At 32.2% G+C, this 26,197-nt stretch overlaps 1 protein-coding gene across 4 annotated transcripts in view; it reads right to left on the reverse strand.

Annotated features, from left to right (window-relative positions):
• LOC135837643 (zinc finger protein 37-like) overlaps nucleotides 1-26,197 on the reverse strand; it is a 115,987-nt gene that overhangs the window by 14,029 nt on the left and 75,761 nt on the right. For 3 of the 4 annotated variants that reach the window (XM_065352990.1, XM_065353006.1, XM_065352997.1), the window contains exon 4: nucleotides 24,320-24,430. In XM_065352990.1, coding sequence (XP_065209062.1) covers nucleotides 24,320-24,430 — 111 coding nt within the window. Of the gene's footprint in view, nucleotides 1-928; nucleotides 18,060-24,319; nucleotides 24,431-26,197 lie in introns of those variants that run through there. The other variant, XM_065353012.1, reaches the window with a different exon arrangement.

The following is a 26,197-nucleotide window of genomic DNA, read 5'->3' on the forward strand; positions in this document are numbered from 1 at the left end:
TTCCATAGAAAATTGATAAAATTCCACAGCCAGTATAAATGCTTCCATTTGAATGTACACATTTGTCTTTTCTGTAGAAAAATTCCACGGCCACTATAAAGGAAGCTTTAGGTCACGTGATTTTTTTCAATCATTTTGAAAATTGTACTCGAATAGTGGAACTTGGAGACCTTTATAAAAAAATGAGTTCGAATTCAAAATCAGCACCTCTGAAACGCCAACTTACAATAGGTCACACAAATTTTTGATTTTTTGTTCAAAGCAGAGAGAGCTTATGGTGGAATTTGAACAGCTCGTATCCAAAAATACTTTTTGGTGATTTATACAGAGTTCTTCTGGAGCCTCCAGTGGATATTCAACTTCTCCAGTTCAGGAAAACCCATTATCAAAAAATGCTATAATGAAATTCAAAATTCTTTTGATCAATTTTGGCACAAATCTAGGCCTCTAGGATGTACAGGTGGTGGTTTCGAGTCATTCTGGACCCTCCAGCGAATTTTTATGCTTTCCAGTTTTGTAAAAAATTTGCCATGAACACAATTGAAATGGAATTTGAGGCTCTTTCAATCAGTCTAAATACGAATCTCTTCATGTAAAATAGATTGGTGATCATTTTGAAGCATCTGGAGCCTCCAGCAGATTACTGGAATTTGCAATTTTGATAAAAATTGCCTTTAAAATGATAAAAATGGAATTCGTCACTTTTTCGATTAGTTTAGCTATATTAATATTATGATCTCCAGAATCAATAGGCAGTGAATTCGAGTCTTTCTGGAGCCTCCAGTGGATTTTCGAATTTTCAAATTCTAAAAAAATTTTGCCTCCAGAATCTATGACTCATTATATTTTTATTTTTTTGAATGTTTTCAACTTATAGTTTTTTTTTACAGCAATTTTTCGATAATTATTATTTTGAACTTTCTTTTGCCCCCCCCCCCCTACTCTCCCACGAAAAAGCCTTGAAAATAAGGGCTCCCAAAAACCGAATAAACCAAGAATTACGGGAATTTTTCAATTTTTTCCGAAAGGGAGGGGGCTTATTGTTGAAGTTGAGGAGCTCAGATCAGTTTAAACCGAGTCAATATTCGAAATCACCGCATTTTGATAATCCAACGAACGATTAGTTACACTAATTTTTCAATTTTTTGAAATGTTTGAAGCTTCTTGTGGGATCTAGGGGACCAGTATCGATAAAGTTGATTGAAATTCGAGATCTGAGCTATCAAAAATCTTACAGGGTATCTAATAAGTAGTGTTAGTAGTGAAGAAATGAAGAAATTCACAAGTGCATCAAAAACCTTAAAACCACTTGAAAAAAAAATTTATTTTGAAAAGTAAAAAATACTTTTATATACTAATTTTCAATTTTTTTTTTTGAAAATTTTCCTGTGAAAAATTTGTTTTCGTTGATTTTTTTTTGTGTGAATAAGGGAGGGGGGTTGAATGGAGAGTTTTCTTTAAGTACCTAATGAAAAAGTAGTGATTTTTTTCAAAAAAAATAAATCCGGTAGATAACTACTAAGTCTTGCAAATATGATGGGCCACATAATTTTTTCTTCAAAAATTTCATCAAAATTGAGGCATGAGGGGGGGGGAGTGGGCCTGGCCAGATAAAAACTTGAAAGAAAATTACGTTCTGGCGTTTCCTCTAAATAAAATACCAGGTTGTAAGAGGAAAGTTTGTTCAAACATATGGTTTTCAGGATCATTTATTGCAGTTTGATTAATTTTTTTTCGAGTGTTCTCAAGAAATAGATTTTCAACAGAAGGCAAAAATGAAAAAAATAAATATGGAAATGAATCAATTCATTTTTGGAGCCAAAACCCACAACGTGTTCCTAAAATCAAAAACGATCTCCTCAGATCAGGTTATAGGAAATGGGTTTAGCTCAAAATTTTGAAAAAAATGCATCGGAGGTGTGAAAATTCAAGTTTTCAGGGGTACTAAGATCCTCGATTTGATCACCATTTACTCTCGAAATCAAAACTGAACCCTCAAAAGATAATTGGGACCCGAAATTTTGAAAATTGAATAGTGATTGTGAAGAATCAAGGCAACACCTTCTGAAAGTTGGCCTTTCAAGTTTCAGGATCAGAATCAGCGTCTTTGAAAAATGAAAACATACGAGGAATTAAATTTTTTTAAAATCGCTCAAAGTCCCCCCCCCCCCAATGTGCCCTAAAAATTGATCAAAACGCATAAAACAACTCAGTATACGAGTAAAACATTTACCTACAACACCTTTTATGAATTTTACCCAATTTTCTAAAGCAGGAATTTTTTTTTAAAAAAAATGTTTTGAAAGTGATTTTTTAAAGTTTGAAATATTTTATATTTTTCCAGCCAATCAAGATAGAGGATTGGGGGTTGCTTCATTTGAAAAAGCACTTTTATTTCTTCGAAACCAGAAAAATGGTTAAAATAATCAACTTTAGAACGAATTTTTTCAGACTTTTCGTCTGGCATATACTTTCCTGACCACCTAGCATAGAAATCAACGATTTGAAAAAATTCCATACCCATCACTCCTTTATCGATGTCACAAAATTTTCCCCCCCTCGCCTCTTTTATGCTCAAATTTTTCAAAAATACTCAAAATTGGACATGATTTGTGAAATGTACGTACCCATTTTTTCCAAATTTTGACACACATTTTAAAAATCGACCAATTTCAAAAAAAAGTTCAGGCTTGAACTTTTAGAAATTTGAAAAAAAATGATCTCGAATTTTTTTTCTACCTCTTCTTCAGAACTGCATCATTCGTGAACAAATTCCCTCCAATTTCAACCAGTTTCACTTCATAGGGTTGTAAATTTGAGCACTGTAATAATTAATAAAAAATCGAGGGGGTGGGGGGAGGGACCCGTTCTTGATATGGAATGACTCACTTGTCTTGTGATGTGACATCTGACTCATGTGGAAATTTTTTGATATGTCTCTGTAAATCCTTAGAAGTCTAATACATCGCAATCATGTCCAGCTCAATAAATTATGAATTATCTGCAATATTTCTTTCCAATATCGATTTAAAAATCGCGAAATTATTCAGCTTCACCCCAACGTACATCTATCTAGCAATAAGCAATCTTGACGAGAAGGCCAGCAAAAACACTACTTCTACTCAATTCTACTCAATTCTACTCAATTTGCACGTGAACTACGTTGACGAAAATGTGCGTCTAGTGAAATTTGAAGCACCCTTATGCAAAAAGCTTTGCAGTCGTTAATATTCTATTGTATGATTTGCCAACATAAGTAGGCATTAGAGCAACCAGCAACGTTGCGATCGAATTAGGTTGACTTGAGATGATATTTTCAAAAGCTGTTGCTGAAATATTTTCACATGAGTATTAACTCTTAATTGGGAATGTGGAAAGTACCGAACAACCATTTTGACTATAAAGTTTCATTATTCCTCAAAATTTGATAGAGAAAATATGTAATCTTACTGCCTAATATAATTTATACAATGTGTAACAGAATATTGGTAACATTTCAATATGATACTCACAAAAAAAAAAAAAAAAAAAAAAAAAAAAAATTGAAAGAAATAAAAATCTCCATCAGAATGAAAAAGAAAAGTGATAAGTTATATACCCGCATTAATTAAGTATGCAGATCCCAGGTACTCGACTAGTAGTAACAAACAACCACAATAACAACAATAAATAACAGTAGACTAATATCAATAACAATAACAACAATCATGATAACATCAGAGCCTCAGAGGCATTTTATAGTGACCTAGTGAAACTGAAAGTGATCAGGAAACGTGGAGAAGTTGCATGAAATTAGCTTGGGCTTGGGTTATAATTCACACACCTTGGGCAATATATGTAGTACATATCTTCCTGATCAAATTTTAAAGTTCTAAATGTATGATCATCACCTCCTGCAATATTTGTACGTTTTTCTTTGCGATTGGTTCGAAAATTAGTTACTGGTTCAATCATTTTACTCTTTATTTTTCGTCCAACTGCATCCATTGGAGTTTTAATTCACGTGTTGGTTCAAATAAAAAACAACAAAAATAAAAAAGTAAAACGAAACAAAATGTAATACTTAAAAACTGAAACAATAAATAAACCTAAACACAATGAATTACAGAGGATTTGTTTTTTGCTTTTTTTTCACGCTTTTGTTGATGTTTTTGTTTTAACGTTGTAAACTGCAATAAATCTATCTAGGTAAATTAATTAATAAAGACTCTTTTTAATATGTAGATATAAAGTAAAGGTAAAAATTCGAGAAAAAAAAACTAAAAAACGCGAAAACAGAAAAAAATTGTTCAATAATTTTCATTTCAATAATTCAACAGTTTGATGTTTTTTTTTTCATTTTTCGCCAAGAACAAAAAAATACCTAATAATAGGACACAGGAAAAAAAATACTAAAAATAATCGGTTCGTAATCGTTATAAAAAATAATAAACAAGCAAACAAAAAAAAAGAAAAACAAACAATTACGAATGAATAAAATGCGAACAAGTAATACAACATAAAACACGAAAAAGAATAAATACAACGAAAAATAATAGTCGAAAATTTGTTTTTCTTTTCATTTTATTTTTATGTGCCTATTCGCTTAATAAAACGCAAGATGACTCGTTGATAAAAGGTTGGTATAGTAAAATAATACTCTAATACCTATCTACATGTAATACTCGATCTATGTATATTACACGAATTACATCTTTGATACATTATAATTACATAAATTATAATATTGTGTACAGTACCATGTTTCTCATCGCTATAACTACGAAATATGTAAAAATCACAGCCAAACGTTGTAGATTTTATTATATTATGTATTTAGCCAACTACATATAAACTATACCTATCTAATTAGAAGAAGTGTGTAGCGTACTCGATTGCGATAATTTATTAACACGATCGCGTTGGAAAGAAGCTATATGTATGTGCTTGTCAAGTCGCAAACACTTTGGGAGTCTCTGGTTTTGCGAGTGTTATGAAAACAAAAACCTTCTGCGCTAATTACTCGCGTAGATGTAATATTGTGTAGAGCCTTATTAAAATAAGTGACTGTGTTTCAGAGATCGTCTCGGATAACCAACTTTTTCCTTGTTTTGTAATGTATTAGGTACTGTTGTGCTTTTATAACCTTTTTTATGCGGTCAAGGGTGCTACAAGTTTCGATATTTTTATGGTTTTGGTGTAGGAGGGGGGGAATGAAATTGTTTGAGAAAGGGACCTGTGCATCGTTTATCTGGTCACATGAAATTTTAATCAGAGAAATGTTTGGATCTGTCATTTTTGTGCTTCAGAAAGATATCCAGTGGAAAAAATCGTTCACGAACGAGGAACGACTGATTCAATTGATGTTTACTCATTTTTCGATCAGGAATCGTTTGCGAACGACTGAATTGAAGTTCGAAAAAAATTTTCTCAACATTAGAAACATCTTGTCATTGGAATTTGAAAATTGAAATGTGATCTGTCAGGAGAAAACCAGGTTAGTGTCCAAAAAATCGATATATTTTTTTTGATGGATAGTGGTAGTACTCAGGGTGCAGAATCTGCCTGTGGTGGTAAAAACGTTCGCGAACGATTCTTTTGACCCTAAATGTAAGGTTAAAAAAATAGAGCAACTACAAAAAAAATGAAAAAAATTTTTTTTTTACATTTTCTTAAAATGTATGTCCGGGGGAGTCAACATGCAAATTTTTGTGGTTATCCGCTCACATTTGTAGGATTTAGGCCGTTTTTTTGAAATTTGAATGAGGCTTAAGCTGGAAAAATCAACTCTTTTCACCTTGAACAAGTTTTTTGAAAAAATTGAAAAACTCATTAAATAACTTATTTTATGTTGATAATTCATTCTTAGTAGTTTTCGCGAAATTTTTGGTGCAAAATTTTTAAAAAACGAAAAAATCGATTTAGGGAAATTTCGATTATCGGCCTTTGGCAACCCTGATTTTGAAAAAAAAATGTCAGGTTATGTTGGCATCCCTGGTGGTCAAAAATGGTCCAAGTTTCACGGACCTACGAATCATAGATCCCCAAACACATGTATTCAAAACTTCAAATGCCCGTCCTGTAAAATTTACGTTTTGGACACTAACCTGGTTTTCTCGTGACAGATCACAAATTATCTCTCAGTTTTGAAAAAAAATCTTTGAAAACATGAATCATTCGCGAACGACTGAGAATCATTCGAAATGATTCATTTTCAAAGATATTGAATTGTTTGCGAACGAATAAATCGAATTTTAAATCATCTTTATTTTCTGGAAAACTGGTTTGAAACATGAATCGTTCGCGAACGACTGAATCAATTTGATTGAGAAGGAATCACTCCAAATTATTTATTTGAGAAGATATTGAATCGTTCACAAATGAATAAATCGGATTTAAAATTATCTTTCTTTTCTGAAAAAATGGTTTGAAACCTGAATCGTTCGCGAACGACTGAATCAATTCGATCCAGACAAGAATCATTCAAAGTGATTTATTTTCAAAGATATTGAATTGTTTGCGAACGAATGAATCGAATTTTAAATCATCTTTATTTTCTGGAGAAATGGTTTGAAACGTGAATCGTTCGCGAACGACTGAATCAATTTGATTCAGAAAGGAATCATTCTAAGTGATTTATCAGAGAAGGTATTGAATTGTTTACAAAAATGAATAAATCGAATTTGAAATGATCTTTTTTTTTTTTGGAGAAGTGATTTGAAACATGAATCGTTCGCGAACGACTGAATCAATTTGATTCAGAAAGGAATTATTCAAAACGATTTATTTTCAAATGTATTGAATTGTATGCGAACGAATAAATCGAATTTTAAATCACCTTTATTTTCTGGGAAAATGGTTGAAACGTGAATCGTTCGCGAACGACTGAATCAATTCGATCCAGACAAGAATCATTCAAAGTGATTTATTTTCAAAGATATTGAATTGTTTGCGAACGAATGAATCGAATTTTAAATCACCTTTATTTTCTGGAGAAATGGTTTGAAACGTGAATCGTTCGCGAACGACTGAATCAATTTGATTCAGAAAGGAATCATTCTAAGTGATTTATCAGAGAAGGTATTGAATTGTTTACAAAAATGAATAAACCGAATTTGAAATATCTTTTTTTTTTTTTTGGAGAAGTGATTTGAAACATGAATCGTTCGCGAACGACTGAATCAATTTGATTCAGAAAGGAATTATTCAAAACGATTTATTTTCAAATGTATTGAATTGTTTGCGAACGAATAAATCGAATTTTAAATCACCTTTATTTTCTGGGAAAATGGTTGAAACGTGAATCGTTCGCGAACGACTGAATCAATTTGATTCAGAAAGGAATCATTCAAAGTGATTTATTCGAGAAGGTAATGGATTGTTTACAAATGAATAAATCGAATTTGAAATTATCTTTCTTTTCTGAAAAATTTGGTTTGGAATATGAATCGTTCGCGAACGACCGAATCAATTTGATTCAGAGAGGAATCGCATTCAAAATGATTCATTTTCAAAGATATTGAATTGTTTCCGGACGAATAAATCGAATTTTAAATCATCCTTCTTTTTTGGAGCAAAGGTTTGAAACATGAATCGTTCACGAACGACTGAATCAATTTGATTCAGAAAAGAATCATTCAAAGTGATTTATTCGAGAAGGTAGTGAATTGTATACAAATGAATAAATCGAATTTGAAATTATCTTTCTTTTCTGAAAAATTTGGTTTGGAATATGAATCGTTCGCGAACGACCGAATCAATTTGATTCAGAGAGGAATCGCATTCAAAATGATTCATTTTCAAAGATATTGGATTGTTTACGAACGAATAAATCGAATTTTAAATCATCCTTCTTTTCTGGAAAAATGGTTTGAAACATGAATCGTTCGCGAACGACTGAATCAATTTGATTCAGAAAGAAATAATTCAAAGGGGTTTATCCAAGAAGGTAACGAATTGTTTACAAATGAATAAATCGAATTAGAAATCAAATGAGCTTTCTTTTTTGGAGAAGTGGCTTGAAACATGAATCGTTCGCGAACGACCGAATCAATTTGATTCAGAGAGGAATCGCATTCAAAATGGTTCATTTTCAAAGATATTGGATTGGTTGCGAACGAATAAATCGAATTTTAAATCATCTTTATTTTCTGGAAAAATGGTTTGAAACATGAATCGTTCGCGAACGACTGAATCAATTTGATTCAGAAAGAAATAATTCAAAGTGGTTTATCCAAGAAGGTAATGAATTGTTTACAAATGAATAAATCGAATTAGAAATCAAATGAGCTTTCTTTTTTGGAGAAGTGGCTTGAAACATGAATCGTTCGCGAACGACCGAATCAATTTGATTCTGAGATGAATCATTCAAAATGATTTATTTTCAAAGATTATGAATTGTTTGCAAACGAATAAATCGAATTTTAAATCATCTTTATTTTCTGGAAAAATGGTTTGAAACATGAATCGTTCGCGAACGACTGAATCAATTTGATTCAGAAAGAAATAATTCAAAGTGGTTTATCCAAGAAGGTAATGAATTGTTTACAAATGAATAAATCGAATTAGAAATCAAATGAGCTTTCTTTTTTGGAGAAGTGGCTTGAAACATGAATCGTTCGCGAACGACCGAATCAATTTGATTCTGAGATGAATCATTCAAAATGATTTATTTTCAAAGATTATGAATTGTTTGCAAACGAATAAATCGAATTTTAAATCATCTTTCTACCCTGGAAAAATGGTTTGAAACATGAATCGTTCGCGAACGACTGAATCTGTTTGATTCAGAAAAGAATCATTTCAAGTGATTTATCCAAGAAGGTAATGAATTGCTTACAAATGAATAATTCGAATTAGAAATGATCTTTCTTTTTTGGAGAAGTGGCTTGAAACATGAATCGTTCGCGAACGACCGAATTAATGTGATGCTGAGATGAATCATTTTGAATGATTCATTCGAGAAGATATTGAATAGGTAATTCGCGAATAAATAAATTGGATTTGAAATGATTTTTCCATTTCGGATCATGAATCGTTCGCGAACGACCGAATCAATTCGATTCAGATAGGAATCATTCAACATGATTATTTTTTTAAAAAGAAATAAATCGTTTGCGAACGAATAATTTAAAACTGGAACTAAATTTTCTTAGCTCTGGAAACATGTCATATTGAATTTTTTGTTTTAATCTATAAAATTGAAAAAATTGCTGCGAACATGAATGAATCACTCGCGAACGAGTGGATTGACATTGAAGTTGGGCAATGCAATATTTTCTTCGCGCGAAATAATCTTTGCATTTTGAAAAAAAATGTTTGGAAACGTGAATCATTCACGAACGACTGAATCATTTGAATCATGAGAGAGTTTATTGGGAATGATTTATTTGAAAGGGTATTGAATCGTTCGCGAACGAGTGATCTAAAGTTTGAACAAAATTTTTCTCAAATTGAAAATAATATTGTCATTTGAATTTGTAATGATTTTTGTAGTTCTGAAAAAAATCATTGGGACATGAATCGTTCGCGAACGACTGTATCATTTTGATTCAGAAAGGAATCATTCTAAATGATTCATTTTGATAATACATTGAATTGTTTGCAAAGAATTAAATTGAATTTGAAATGATCTTTCGGTTTTGAAAAAACGGTTCGAAACTTGAATCGTTCTCGAACGACTGAATCACAATCAATTTAATTCAAAAGGAATAATTGTAAATGATTTATTTTGATGAAAATACATTGAAATGTTTGCGAATAATTAAATTGAATTTGAAATGATCTTTATGTTGTGAAAAAATGGTTTGAAACACGAATCGTTCGCGAACGACTGAATCATTTTTTTACAAAGAGGAATGCCAAAAAAACTATACACCTGATTTATATTATTGAAATGATCTCTCCGTTTTGGAAAAATAGTTTTCAACATGAATCATTCGCGAACGACTGAATCAATTTGATTCCGGCAGGATTCATTCGAAATGATTCGTTTGAAAAAGTACTGAATCGTTCGTGAACGAATGAATTAGAGCTCGAATAAAATATTCTGAGCACTACAAACATCATGTAATGTGAATTTGAAATCATCTTTGAACTTTGAACGAATGATTGTAAACATGAATCATTCGCGAACGACCGAGTCAATTTGACCGAGTAGATACAGCACACTTTTTGAAAAAAATTTTCGGGTCTTTTTTGGAAGAAATTTTTTAGGAGACAAGTAACGATCTATGTTTTTTAGGTGGAATGATGAAAAGTGATTCATTGAAAGAGCAACTACCTAACTGAATCACTTGGTGAAGAAATCGTTCGCGAACTAATTTGAGAAACACTCGGGTATGAAAAGTGATACGACCTAGCTGATTCTAGTATTTTCGGCATTCTGAATATAAATGAGAGTGGCACATCAGATCGTTTTTTGAGCATCAGAATAGCATGGCTAAAATCGTTCATTTTTTAAAAAATTGAAATGAAATGAAGTTTTTTGGTCGAAAATTGAATTTTTATTCAGGAAAATGTATCCAGTTGGTCTATCCCCCCTCTAAGCTTGCTCTGCCCATATTTCTGAATTAGATTATAAAAACCTGGCACACTTTTTCAACTTTTTGATCGATTGTACGCAAACTTCAAGATATACGAGTTACCTAAACCTGCTAAAAATCTTAGATTATCATGAATACATTTATAATACATAGCAGTTTTTACCTCTCTATGATTAAATTATTAAAGTATAACTAGCCATATTTTTAAAGTACTTTGTACCAACGATTAATTTTTTAAAAATACTACCGAATACACCGTATCAATCATGGTCATCTTTAGCCACCAATTCACGTGAAAAATTTCGTTGTATCAAGCATAATAATATTTTCAATACGAATTGCGAAATTACCTTATTGATCGAAAAATATAGCAACACAGATGATAAATTTTATTTTATAAATACACGAGAGAGATGAGGCACTTGGTTGATATTTCAAGAACTGCCCACCTTTGGATTGTCATTTTAAAGATAAATTCATATTTGTAACGATCGGTGGGAAAAGTTCGAGAAAGGGGTTAAAAAAATTCAAATGATTATTCGTCGCCTAGCACCCTAAGTATATACGTATTGACACGGTGTGCCCTTTCTATATAAAAAAAATTCAAATTAGGAAGGCGATACACACAAACGCGAAAAAAAATTGAAACAAAATACTACAATAATAAATTACATAGAATAACTACCTAATAATAATGAATAAAAATAAAAATCGAAACTGAAAATGAAGAAAAAAGCGCATTGTTTTACTTAATTTTATTATTTTACTTCGTATTATTAGTAATATTATATAGTTTTGCTACTAAATCAACGAATAAAACACAACAATTTCAAATATCACAAACATTCACAATCTTTTATACAACGTATTATATTTATTATAATATATAGTATAATTATAGTAGAACCAATGAGGCACTAATTCAGTAACATCTAGGAACGAATGTAATCTCGAAAATTTGTACTTTGAAAAAAAAAGAAGAGATTTGTTTGCAAACGAACGAATTATTATGTACTCAGTTATTCGGTTTATTGGATTGATTATTGCTCGAAGCAAGGATTTCAAAGTTAGGGTCGCTTTTGCTGCTGGTTGCTCATCGCGAAAGCTTACAATGCGATCTTTAATTACTTAAATTAATATCGTGAATCATTTAGGTACACAATATGAACTATAAATGTATGTTTATGATGGGCCTAGCAGGCCTAAGACTGTAGCTTTTTGTAGAAGTATGTCAATTTCGTAAAAATGTGTTGTTCTTTTTTCGAGAAGAATGATACTAGGGTGATTTTTATTATTGAAAGCTATCGCGAAAAATATTTTAATATTTATGAAAAGCGTGGGAGAAATGAAACTTAAGCAGCAAAAATTGCCTTCGTTATTTATATTACCTTAAAAAAAAAAAAAGAAGAAAAGAAAACAGTGACCTTTTTCATATTTTCATATAAGAAACAGGAAGTCGAGAATTCGATAAATATTGAAAAAAAACGTGTTTTTTTAAAAGTATTTTACGAGTGACTGGGTTGTAGTGAGGCCAGAAGGGGGGATGAATGGAATTCTCGAAACTGAAAATATCCATACCGTATCTTCTACTCTGAATCACAAATCAAAAGGCTGAAACGTCGTTTTGGAAAGATACTCCGAATATTGCAAAAAAAAAAAAGAAAGAAAACAAAGGCCTGTTTTGAGATACTTTTTTTTCGAAGATTGATTCCTTTTGTGACAAATTATTTAATAAAAAGCTTGAAAATTGCCAAGACACGAAACTGGGTCGGAGATTTTTTGATGATACTCGTATAATGAAGTCTTCGGTTCGAGAAAAAAAAAATCATTCGTGTGTTATTTTCACGAGAGAATTGATGGAATGGAGTGGAATGTATTCTCGAGTTGTCATTTTTTTTCATTTATTTGATTGGGATCGTCATGGGCCTTGAGTTTTTTCGTACAGTCAGTCATCCTATCGATTGCATGATTAAAAATTCGTGGGTAAATAAGTGTATTGATCATTGGAAATATGAAACAATGTTGTCGAGCGAGCAAGCACGTGAAAGAAGCCTAAAAAATTATTTTCCAAGCGAAACTACATCATTAAAGGAATGCGTTCTAAGTTACAAGTACATAAATTAAGCTTTTTCTTGAGAAAGAAAATCTAAGCAGTTTTTCTGAAGATCGAAGCCAAATATGAGGGCTGTAAGAGTTCAGATTGTTATTCATGACTGTTGATGAGGGTTAAAAAAATGCAAAGGTGATTAGGAGATGGTTTTCAGTTTTCGAAATTTTTTTGAATTTTTTTTGTTTTAACCAGACTCTGATTTTTTTTATTCTGGTGAGAAGGGAAGTGAAATCCCAACATGTCAAGAGAGATGGGATTATTCGAACAAGGAACGATTCGTGAATGTTGTTTTATTGGACTGCTTATTTCAAAATGACGAAATTTATTTTTGTGATTTTACACGCATTTTTTATTGTTTTCATGGCATCTACTTCTCTATGGAACTATAAGATTGCCGATTTTTCATCAATTTTATAATTGATTTCAGCACGAATGATCTATTTTCATTTCGGTATATTTAATTGGCCTAAAATATGTTAACAAATGTGAGGGTACGATCTTTTCCTTTTTCAGCCTACCTGCAAAAATTTTTCTAAATCTAAAGCTGATTTTCTGTGTCTTTTAGAAATTTGCCATTCATCTTTTTTCAATGCTCAAAAGAGCTGGCTGATTTTAGAAATCCGCACCGAAAAAACCCCTGTTGCTTTTTATTTGAGCGAAAGGCCTCCCTCTCCTCATAGCCAAATTCTAGAAAAATTTTCAAGTTGAAGCAATGGTTTGTTTTTTAAAACCTTGGTCTGCGTAGTTACTCGTAATTTCCAAGATTTTCTAACCAATGTGAAGCTTCCAATGGCTTAATTTTGAGGTGTTATGGAGGAAAATTTGTACCAGAAAGTTCATTAATCAACACATCAAACCTTATTCAAAATAATTTAAACAGACATCAATTGATTTCATCAAGTTTCAGCTAAAAAAAAAAAAAATGGCAAAAAGGTTGAAAAAGTTCAAAAATGATCAAAAGTAAAGAAACCGTCTCAAAATCGAAAAACCTATCTAAAAAATATGTAATTCATTTGTGCGATTTTATGTGTCATCAAACTAGCGGGCGAGGGGAAGGGGACAAAACTCAAGGTCTTCAAAAGTACCTCTATTGTTTCTACTATCTGAATTCTAAACCGAATTTTATTTTTGCCAAAGCCCCAAAAAAGGCTATAGAGGTGAGAGAATGAACTAAAAATATCAAATATTTTCGAGAAATGACGACGCGACAAGATTGAGGGGTGGAGGGGAGAGAGAAATTTCCAAATTTGAAGAATCTCGAAGAAGAAGAAGGTGAAGATATTCTATTTTGAAAATTTGCAGATCACCTGTATTAATTTTTTGTCATTCGATTTTTCAGAATTTGAACGATTGAATTTTATAAGAGGGGGGGGGGAGCAGTCATTTTTTGAGACGGGGAGAGTCTAGAGAGGTGCGAAATTGCAAAGAAAAAAAATCAAAAAATTTTAGGAGTAGATGTCTTGTTTTCTCTTTTTATTTCTTATTATTTTTTTTTTTCTAATTTAGAAAGGAACGATCGGTTTTTTCTGTGTAGAGGAGGGGGGGCGGTCTACAGAACTAAAAAACTGGTTAGAAAAAAAAACGAAAACTTTCATTTTGTAAACGTAGACTTCCACTATTTGTTGTGGCCCAGGATTTTTTTTTTTTTTTGTCACTTCTTTTTTGAGTGCACGCTAATTTTCAAAAGTTGTGAGTCCGTAATTTCTTGTACGCCCTCCCCACCCCAAAGATCCAAAGATGATTGATTTTCGCCTTATCTGATCAAAAAGTCCTCTTTTTGTTCTAAAATTGCCAAATTAAAAGCTTGCTTTTTCTGAAAACTTTCTATTGCCAAAAAATCCTGTTTTTTCAAAATTTTAATAAAAGTCCCGCTATATATCAAAATTTTCAGAGCTTGACAATTTTTGGCGAGTTGACAAAAAGTTGTGATTTTTTTTTTTCATCAAAATTTTCATGAAGTATAGTTTTTTGATAAAATTAACATTTTTCCAAAATTGTTGACTTGAGCTTTTTTGGCCTACTAAATGTTCAAAAAGCAATGATTTTTGCCTTTTCTGCCTGAAAAGTCCTCTTTTTGTTTCAGTAGTTCTGTTTTTCGCAAACTTGCTTATAAGGTTTGGATTTTTTTTTTGTCAAATTTGCCCAAGTCGAATAGTGTCAATTTTTAAAGAAAAAAAATTTCAAAAAACGTCAATTTTTGGCAATTCGTGACCATTTTAATGAAAAGTTTCAAAAAATATCCACTGTTAAGTAAACTTGTCAAAAAAAAACAATTTCTTCAAAAATTTCGTTTTTTGTCAAAATTGTCAGAGAAGGTCAATTTTTGGCGACGAGTGACGAAAAGTTGTAATGTTTTTTCGTCAAAATTCCCAGGAAGTAGTTTTTTGAAAAAATAGTCAAACGGTCGTAATTTTTGCCAAAATTGTTAAAAACTTTGAGGAGCTTTTTTTTGATTTTGTCTTGCCTAACTTTGAAAAGTCCTGTTTTTTTTTTTCGGCAAACTTGCTTACATGGTTCTGTGTGTTGGTTTTTTGTTGCCAAATTTGCTCAAGTCCGAAAGTATTGATTCTTGAGGAAAAAAATATCCAGAAGCGTCAATTTTTGGCAAGCTTACCAGAAAAGTCCTCTTTGATTTTGGAATTCGATTAATCAATTTTAGAATTTGATTAATCGATTTTTCAATCTATTCATCAATTTTGGAACCCGATTAATTGATTTTTAGAATTCGATCAATCGATTTTTAGAATTCGAATAATCGATTTTTAGAATTCGATTAATCGATTTTTGGAATTTGATTGATTGTCAATTTTTGGTAAGCTTACTAGAAAAGTCCTCTTTGATTTTGGAATTCGATTAATCAATTTTGGAATTAGATTAATCGATTTTTGGAATTAGATTAATCATCTTTTCAATCTAATCATCAATTTTGGAATCCAATTAATCGATTTTTAGAATTCGATTAATCGATTTTTGGAATTCGATTAATCGATTAATCAATTTTTCAATCTAATCATCAATTTTGGAATCCGATCAATCAATTTTTAGAATTCGATTTTTGGAATCCGATTAATCGATTTTTAGAATTTGATTAATTGATTGTCAATTTTTGGCAAGCTCACCAGAAAAGTCCTCTTTGATTTTGGAATTCGATTATTCGATTTTTGAAATTCGATTAATCGATTTTTGGAATTCGATTATTCAACTTTTCAATCTAATCATCATTTTGGAATCCAATTAATCGATTTTTAGAATTCGATTAATCAATTTTTGCAATTTGATTAATCGATTTTTGGAATTCGATTAATCGATTTTTGGAATTCGATTAATCGATTTTTGCAATTTGATTAATCGATTTTTTTAGTCATTCACAAGCAATTCTTAAAGTTGATCGAGAAGTAAATTTCCGACAACATGATCGATCAAATGAAATCAAAAATCGAAAATGAATCGATTTTTGAGGTTCGATTATTCGATTTTCAAGCACGATCGATTTTTCAAGAACTTCTTTTTTTTTGTCAAATTTAATTTTTTCCTCAAATAATTCTTTTATTTTTTCCAGTTTTTCTTGCAGGTTTTCTAATTTTAGCAAGTTTTATTCTCTCATAAATGTGTACCAAATGAAACTTGTCAAAAACTGAAAAACAAACTCGAGCAACTTCGAATAATATGATGATTCTTTTTTCCCCTGACTGACGTATCAACATCAGCAGAGTAATAAAAGTGTGCGAAGGTCTTTCTCATTTTTCAAAGTCAATAGAATAATTATCTGAAAGGTGCTGAAAAAAAGTACTACATTTTTATTTTGTTGTATTTTTTCAAGATTTCGATATTTTTGTGAGCGAGGGGAAATCTCACTCAAAATCTTTCAGAAACTCTAATTAATAATCCTACATAATATTATAGAAAATCAGTCATCTAAAAATTCCTCCAAAAGGCGAAAAAGGAAAAGAAAAATGTACGTACCCGCACACTTCATTGATCAAAATACATACTAAATCAATATTCCGCATCAATATGTGTAAAGATGCACATTACATAAGTACAATAACTGGTAGTCTAGTAGTTTACTATTGATCGAGACGATTAACTGGGAGGATTCGGGGACGCGGGTACGCGGGGACAGAAAACGAAGAAGAAAAAAATCATATTTATAAGTAATACTTTTTTTCTAAATTTATATATAGGTAATAAACAAAAAAAAAAAAAAAAAGAAAAAAAAAGAGAAAAGGTAATGTAAACAATAACAAAGCGTACTTAATAACAAAACAAAACACATACGCGAAGAAAGACGAGACAAAAATCATAATTTTTATATCACTATGGCTTACTTAATGCGAAAGGAAAGAAAAAAAATAATGAAGAAAAGAAAAAAATATATATATGAAGAAGACGAGAGATAAAAAATAAAAATAAAACAAGAGGAATCGAATGATGAAACAAAAAAAAATAATAATTTGTAAATTTTTTTTTCTCTTACTATACAATGGGTAGATACTTATAGAAAAAAAAAAAAAATTGCCACGAAACAAAAAGAAAAAAAAACGAAACGAAATAAACGAAACGAAACGAACAAAAAAGAAAAATAATAATAATAAAAAGAGAAGAAAAAAAAATATGTAAGAAATTCATCTAAAAAGTTGGGCGAAATAATGATGGTAATAGTAGTAACTGTAGAGCATAAGTCATGGCGACGGCGACGGCGTCGGTCTATGCATAAACATAGGCGGCGCGCTGGTAGAAGCTTCGACGTTATTCTCGGACATGGATACGGATAGATCACAAGGTAAAGGCAGATCGGGAGGCCTGTGCTCTTCTTCGGGACTAGGCGACGAGAGGAATTTACGTACGTATTTGGGATAGTGCGTTTTCTCGTGAGCCTTTAGTATGGTCGATCTGGAGAAGGTCTTGCCGCACAGCGAACACCTGAATGGGCGTTCGCCCGTATGCACTCGGCAATGATCTTTCATATGGTGTCGCAGCTTGAACGCTTTGCCGCAGTATTCGCATTTGAACGGACGATCGCCTGTGTGCGCTGGTAAATGGCCGATGAGCGAGCTAACGTCTGGGAAAGCCTTTCCGCAGAATTTGCAAACGGCTCCGGGCGATTCGGCCGATGCGTCGGCGGACGTTTGCGAAGCGTCGTGCGCCAGCTCCATCAAAGGCGTACGCAGACCGCTCCATTCGGCGTCGCTGGCGTTCTCGCCGACGGCAGCCGCCGCCAGACCGAGCGCCGCCGCCGACGAGGCGCTAACCGCCATCGGATGTGGAGCGTATTGTAAATGAGGTTGACTTTGTTCGCGATATTTCAACGAGTCCAAACTATGCGATAATATATGCCTGGTTAGTTTACTCTGATGCGGAAATGCGGCCCCGCAATACGTACACGTGTACACCGCCTGCCTTTCAAAATCTCCTCTTTCCCTGTCCTGCAACCAAACAAAAAAAGATCATCAACTTCGCTGGCTTGGCTTTTGTTGCATGGCTGTGCACCAATTTATAATGCGTAATTACCGCCCCTTTAGATAGGCTTTCCGCGCGCGCGTTTCAAATTCATGTGAAAAAATAATAGGAAAGGTGAAAGTAAGAAAAAAATGAAAAAAAAAGGTAAATTTTGAATAAATTTCAGAAAAATAAAAAAAACGATTTTTTTGCCATCGTTTTGAGTAATTAAACGCGAAATATATGAAATTATATAGGTATTTGAATGAAAATTCGCAGCCCGCAAGAAGTTGACGATCATATTATTGTTTGGTAGCGAGAACGACGAACATGAGAAGGGTTAATTTTTGTTCCACTTTTGCTCGAAAATCGCTTACTATACCGAGTGGTTAGTTTATCCTCACGTTTTTTTTATACAAATTATTTTGGCCTTACGACTTTTTTTTTTACTCCTGTGAAAATTTCATAGCAAGAAATTATAGAAAAAAAAATCATCTAAATAATTAAAAAATATGTAAAAAATCGCCAAAATGAAAGTCAACTTCTTGAAAGCAAAAAAAAAAGAAAAAAATTATAAATAAAATAACCGAACAAACAAAATACTGTAAAAAATACGTAAGAAAGAGAACACAAATTTTAAACGAAGAAAAAAACCAAAACATTTTTACGATTAAGGTACGAGAGAAGTATTTATGAGTAAATATATCCAGCACATTTTTTAGTTCAATTCAAAAAATAAATAAAGAGTAAAGGAAAGCAAGTGATTTGTTTTATCGCTCTACTGAGAATTAATGTAACACACAACCGCAAACCTGTATGTACTTAGAAGCGATTAATTTTACGTTACAAAGGTTATATGGTTTTTTTGGTTATTTGTATTTTATTAGGTGTATTGGTTTATGTAGTAGAAAGAATAAAAGAAGGAATAAGTGAATGAAAAAAATTTCAATACCGAAGTATGTAAAATTTGCGGTAATGTCGTGTCGCACTTCTACATTTTTATAGGCTATTGTACACATTACTAGGCTACACATACTACTCATACGTACAAATATACTAACAACGGGTACTTTAAATACGAGCCGCGTCCCATAATACTGATTTCCAAGCTAAAAGTTCATATATAGGAGGTTAAGATAGAATAATATGCAACGGAAGCAAATCAAAAGTAAAGTACTTAAATACGAAAATGTTGAAAATTGGCAATTAATATTGTACGAGTATATCTACGAAGTTACATATGTAGTATTCTGAGCTGTTGGATGCCACTTGGAGATCTGCGAATAAAGGTTGAGAGGTCGAGCTTTTTTCTAAAAATTGTCTTTAAATGATGGTTTTACCAGGTGGATATTCCAAAGTGACGAAAAGAATAATTGCCCCCCCCCCCGGATCCTCTGGGACAACTTTTTTCTTAAAGAGCACATCCTAAGGAACATTTTAAAGACAACTTGCCAAAAAAAGTTGGTCCCACCAACAAAATGACAGCCATCTTGATTGACAGGTCAGCCAAAATCAAAGGTTTATCTCCAATAGATCGAAAGAGCATGCAAAAATTCATCACCAACCAAAATTTCAAGTGCTGAAGTGAATTTTTCGATTTTTGGTGAATTTTTGAAAATCAACTTTAGGTCAAAAATGAGGGAAAAAAGTCAAAATTTTACTAAATTGTCCTAGAACGCTGAAATTTTGGATACACCCTATTTTTGACCTGCCAAGTCGATTGGAAACTGTTTTAAACCATTATGAGCAGTTCTGGAGCGTCAGCAGGTTTTTGAAGCTTGAATGCAGTTGGAAAGCCGAAATTCATTCTGTGAACTAATTTCAATACTCTTTGAAGTCGACTGCAAGTAAATTTCAAATTGTTTTGGAGCCTTCAGCAAATTTTTGAAAATTCTTGGAGCCTCCAGTAAATTTTTGAAATTTGAAGTTTCTACAAAATTACATCAATTGCAGTTGGAAAGCCGAAATTCATTCTGTAAACTAATTTCAATACTCTTTGAAGTCGACTGCAAGTGAATTTCAAATTGTTTTGGAACCTTCAGCAAATTTTTAAAAATTCTTGGAGACTCCAGTAAATTTTTGAAACCTAAAATTTCATCAAATACAGTTGGAAAGCCGAAATTTATTCTGTAAACCAAGTTCAATACTCTTTGAAGTCGACTGCAGGTGAATTTCAAGTTGTTTTGGAGCCTCCAGCAAATTTTTGAAAATTCTTGGAGCCTCCAGTAAATTATTGAAATTTTGAATTTGCCACAAAATTTCATCAAATGCAGCTGGAAAGCCGAAATTCATTCTGTAAACCAATTTCAATACTCTTTGAAGTCGACTGCAGGTGTATTTCAAGTCGTTTTGGAGCCTCCAGCGAATTTTTGAAAATTCTTGGAGCTTCCAGTAAATTCTTGAAACCTAAAATTTCATCAAATACAGTTGGAAAGCCGAAATTCATTCTGTAAACCAATTTCAATACTCTTTGAAGTCGACTGCAGGTGTATTTCAAGTCGTTTTGGAGCCTCCAGCGAATTTTTGAAAATTCTTGGAGCTTCCAGTAAATTCTTGAAACCTAAAATTTCATCAAATACAGTTGGAAAGCCGAAATTCATTCTGTAAACTAATTTCAATACTCTTTGAAGTCGACTGCAGGTAAGTTTCAAGTTGTTTTGGAGCCTCCAGCGATTTTTTGAAATTTTTTAGTGCCTCCAGCTAATTTTTGAAAATTTTTGAAGCCTCCAGTAAATTTTTAAAACTTAAAAATTTCATCAAATGTGGTTGGAAAGCTGAAAATTATTCTGTAAATTAATTTTAATACTTACGCTATGATTTGGCAGGTTGGAAATGGGATTTATTCCAAATTTCAGCTTTCCAGACCAATTTGGTAAAATTTTGATCTTTTTCTCATTTTTTGCCTGAATTTGATTTTCAAAAATTCGCCAAAAATCGAAAAATGCATTTTAGCACTTGAAACTTTGCCTAGTGATGAATTTTTGCAAGCTCTTTCGATATAGCTTTGTCCAGTTCAAAATATTTCATGCAAATTTCTATGTTGGAAAGCATTTTTTGATTTTCGTGAATTTTTGAAAATCAAAATGTGGTTGACCCAGAAAACTAAACTTTGGTTCTTATCCTAATATTTGATTCCCTTAAAATTGATTGGAAACATTTTCGAATCACTTTGAACGGTTCTGGAGCCTCCAGCAGATTTTTGAAAAATATAATTTCCACCAAATTTTACCCAGCTTAAGTTAAAAATGAACAATTCACTTTATACTTCGATTTCGACATGCTGAGTCGACTGGAAATTATTTCAAGTTGTTCTGGGGTCTTCAGCCATATTTTGGAAATTCCAGATTTTCATAAAGTGTTGTAAAAATAAATGTGCAAATTATAAATTCAGCGTGTAAGATGGATCAGAATTTGGCAGAAACAGATTTCGGGAAAATAGTGTGTTATTGATCAAGTGTGTCTCTAAAAAGCATCAATCATGTTCATAAGTGCTGAAAGTTGATTGAGACAGGGCACTTTTTGAAAATCTGGAATTACAAAATATGACTGAAGACTACAAAACGGATTGAAACTACCTCCAATAGACTCAGCATATTATTGATTCCAGCTTTCCTAATACAAATGAGGAAAATTTGGCGGAGATTTCATTTTTTCAAAAATGTCCTGGAGGCTCCAGAACTGCTCAAAACGATTCGAAACTATTTACAATCGATTCCAGGAGTAGAGTTGTACCAAATTTCAGTTTTCTAGATCAATTTGATGAAATTTTGATTTTTTTTTTCAATTTCCGACCTGCATCAATTGATTTTTGAAAATTCGCCGAAAATCAAATAAGCACTTTCGCTTTGATATTACAACTTGAAATTGAGTGGTCAGACACCTCTCTTTTCCCTCCCCCCTTAGTTACAAAAATATTTTTAAGCAACATAGAAAAATCTAATTCATCTAAAAATTTTCAATTTTTGCGTTGGACGAGGAAATATGTAATTCGATTTTCAAGAAAACCTTGTATGGAGCTCCTTTCCAGTTGTAAAGAATGCAAATTCAAAAATATAATTTAAGAGGCCGAAGGTGAATTTTTTTTGAAAAGGAGAGGGATTTGGGTTACTTATGTGGAAAGATTTGGACCAGAAAGTTTTTTTTGAAGAATTCTGATTCAGAAGTGCAAAATTTTCAAAAAAAATTGTGACTTTGACTTCAGACTTTGATTTTATTTTATTTTTAACAATTTTTTCAAAATTGGATGCTACATGCAACGGTATACCAGAATTGCTTAGGAAGCTGGGGGGGGGGGGGGTTGAAAAAAGGATCATTTGAAATAAATCTGATATGGAAGTGAAAAATTTCTGAATAATTTTTTTTCCAATGAAGTGAAAGAAGAGAGGAAGGCTCTCGACACATTTTTTCAAACTTGGAAAAAATGACATGATTGGGATTTTTTTTCTTAGAGGGATGGAGGCGATAAAAAGCAAAACTTCGATACAAAGAACCATCTAGGGAACATGGAGGGGCCTTAGAGCACTCCAATCGAAAAACTTGAGGTCATATTCGAGTCCATCGCATCCAAAAACACATCAATCGATGCGTCGCATAACCTAATTTTCAATCTGAAATTATAATCCAAATTTTAAAAGCATTTCCTTCCCTATCAACTCTCAACTGTGTCCATCTCGAAAACATTTGGAGAAAAAATTCTTTAAAATTGAAAAAAATCGTTCGAATTAATTATTTGAATTTTTGCCTCCTCCACATGATGATAGTGGCAACCTTTTTTACATGTGTGCAATGTAGGTTGCATCATAATTTCCTAAAAAAAAAAAAAAAACGATATTCTACCTACAAGCTGTCTAGATAGATACGACTTGGAATATTCCCTGAATTTCAAACTTCCTCCCAAATAGAGCAGTAGTTCGTACTCTCAAATACACATACTTACTTGAAAATTAGAGCTCATTTAGAGTATTAATTTGAAGGGACAGCTCTTCCAAGTGGCAACCAATATGGTATGTTGTGTCTTCTTTCTAGGTCTATATGCTAGAATAAATTATCTAATGCTAAATACTACCTATAAAATTAATTATCATCTACAAGTTACTGTCGACTGTGTAGTTTCATGCTTCGAATAAAATGAGGTGCAAAGAAAATACGAGCACAATAAGCTGATGTGAAGTTCAGCATAGCATTCAAGAAGTTTATCTTTCTCTTATGAAAATTATTCACTCTAAAATAACCTGCCACTATACATTTCATGTTGTGTCAGTGTCATGTACAGGCGAATTTCACAAAATATTATTTATTCAACGATATATACCCAAGCTCAAATTCAAAATCATGAGGCTCGAATTCGACATAATCACACCACTAAATTCACCGAATGCATTAATTGAGCCAATAAATGAACAAAGTAGGAAGGAGAGAAAATTTCAAGTGTGACCTTGAATTAACCAAATACGTACAGGAGGAATTATTTAGGTAGTTCTGGTGTCAGTGATATTCTGAAATGATGCCAACAAAGAACAAGTGCCTTCAGACTTCAAAGCTTTCTGGTATTGTGGCATCGTACGTACTCATATGTTCCCTAGAGAATTTTGAATCGGAGAACTTTGCATTACCTAGGTACTTTTAGCTTGGATGAAGATCTCACTTCACAATCTCAATCTTTTTGGAAGTTTTTTTTTTTTTTTTTTTTTTTTTGAAATACTGACTTGGACTCTCTTACATGTTGATGAAGTTCTGATTTTAATTCAACTATTTGCCCACTGATGGAATCATGATTGTTGATATTGAAAATTGATCCCTTTTGTCTCGAATTAGTTTAAATGCAGATATCCTGTAAATTCGCACAGTATTGGCCAATTTGCTTTAAACCATAGGTATTTTTTCGACAAATCTATATTGACTACTTTAAAATGACATTCATGCATTGGGAAAAAACAGGAAATCAGTTTTGAAGAAGAATATATCACTAAAGAATTCCATTAGAATGGAATTAGGTAGAAAAAAATGCATTTCTGTTCATATTTTTCAACTTCAATAACTCAGAATTGGATTTCATTCAAAGAAAATGTAAGAAATGAAGAATTACCATTTGCACGTTCTCAACGCTGCCTCAGAACTAAAGTTTTTTTGGTGTTTCTAATTCTACGTGTACTCTACGAATTTATACTGTAGCATAATAGGTAAAAAAAAAACATATCGAATATATAAAATACAAATAATTATTATTGAAAGTACTGGGATGTCTTACCTGATCTAAATGTCTATTTATACTAAAATCTGAACCACTATTGCCGCTGGAGCTTTTTTCTTCGGTTTTTATCCAACTCGTCGTGTCATTTGGTTCTTTTTTTGATAACGACTGCAAATGATAAAAAAAATTGTTTAATAAAAACGCACTGGAAATTACTCAGCCTACCCCATACCCTGAGATAATAATTAAGTTTTATGTTTCACCAATTTCAAGCGTGATTTTCTAATATAATTATGGAGAAAGGATAGGATTGAGGTGGGGTTGTCAAGAGGTGTTTGAATGGGTGAGATTTTATCGAGTAATACTTTGTAGTTTCTACAGCGATTTGTATGGTTTTTATGAGTTGAGCCCTAGATTTATCTTTTTTTTCTACAGATATCGACTTCTGAAAACTTTTTTTCGTTCAAGGCGTAATATTTTTTATAATGCGAAGGTATTGGTAAAGTTCGAATGTCTAGATACGATAGGTACACCTGTCCGCGACCGACCGACGGGGTTTGCATATTGACGTGTAAATTTTATCGTTACCCGATTACATTGACGAACAAACAAACGCAACTAAGGCAAAATTTTCGCATTATCTGGTCTGAAAAAGTATTATAGCCTACGCGTTAATAGATAAAGTTAGGTTAACGTTTATACGTCATCAAGTACGGTACGTCGCTTGCACACGGCGTTCCGAAAATCATGGCCTCGTGTATTGCAATATGTACATATAATGCGTACTAATTACTACACTCGTATGTCATTCAAAGTCGCAGAACTTGAAAATGAACTTGATAGTTCGATGAGCGATTCACTTTGACTCGATGAATTGTTTAGAAAAATGCATACAATATATTTTTATCATATTTGACGATGGATGTTTTTGGAAATTGTTGACGATTAATTAATCATCATTTTTTTTTTGTTTATTGTTACAGGTGGATATTCAAGTTCCACGACGAGAAGATGTGGTTGAAATTCAATACCGGTAACTTGGTAAGTTGTGTTAGAAAATTGTCTCATCATAGCAGAATTTTTGAAAAACTAGTTTGGAAATGTCGACTTTTTTAATGTTTAGAAGTTTTGCCCTTGAATAGACTGCAATTCTTCGAATGAAAATCACCTGAGGGATACTATAGCTGTGTCCTTATTGCAGCAGAAGGTGGGGTGAGGGAACTTGATGCATAAAATCAATTGAGGATTTGAAAAATATAGCTACATTCAATAATTTAACATGATTTTGTGTTTGCTTGCACAAAATAATCTTAAGTTTGAGAAACTTTTCAATTTTTATTTCATTGAAAATCCGAATGACTGTTTTTTTTTGCAAATTTTGCTACAGGATGTCTCAAAAGTTAGGATTTTTTGATATGTAGATAGATAATTGTTTTGTAAGTTCATGGAGATTCTCAACAGTACTTGCCCAATATTTTAATGAAATCCATCAAAGATTATAATTTTTTTTGGTATTCAAATTATTATGTACAATACAATGTTACCAGAGAGCCCTGAAAAATCAATTCCAAGTTTCCTCATTTTTAAAAAAAAGAAACATCCGAAATTTTTCAGATTCCATTGTTACCTGTGTCCATATTCAAAGTGAATCCTGACTCCTGAGTACTGCATAATTGTGGCTGAGTACATCAGTAGTGTGTTAGCGTATTTGTGGCTTAAAATATCAAAGTTTTAGGGCTTAATTTTTTTGCTTAGTTTGCAGATTTTTTTAGTGGCATATTTATGGCTTAGTGTTGAGGATTGCTGTTCATTTGTTGCTTAGTTAGCAGGGTTTTTTTTGGCATATTATTGTTGCTTAGTTGGTATATTTATTGCTTAGTGCACTACTGGCATTATCTCAGCATAATTATGGCTTAGTACATATTCAAAGTTACA

Source organism: Planococcus citri, chromosome 1, assembly GCF_950023065.1.
Source record: "Planococcus citri chromosome 1, ihPlaCitr1.1, whole genome shotgun sequence".
In the NCBI taxonomy this organism is placed as follows: Eukaryota; Metazoa; Arthropoda; class Insecta; order Hemiptera; family Pseudococcidae; genus Planococcus; species Planococcus citri.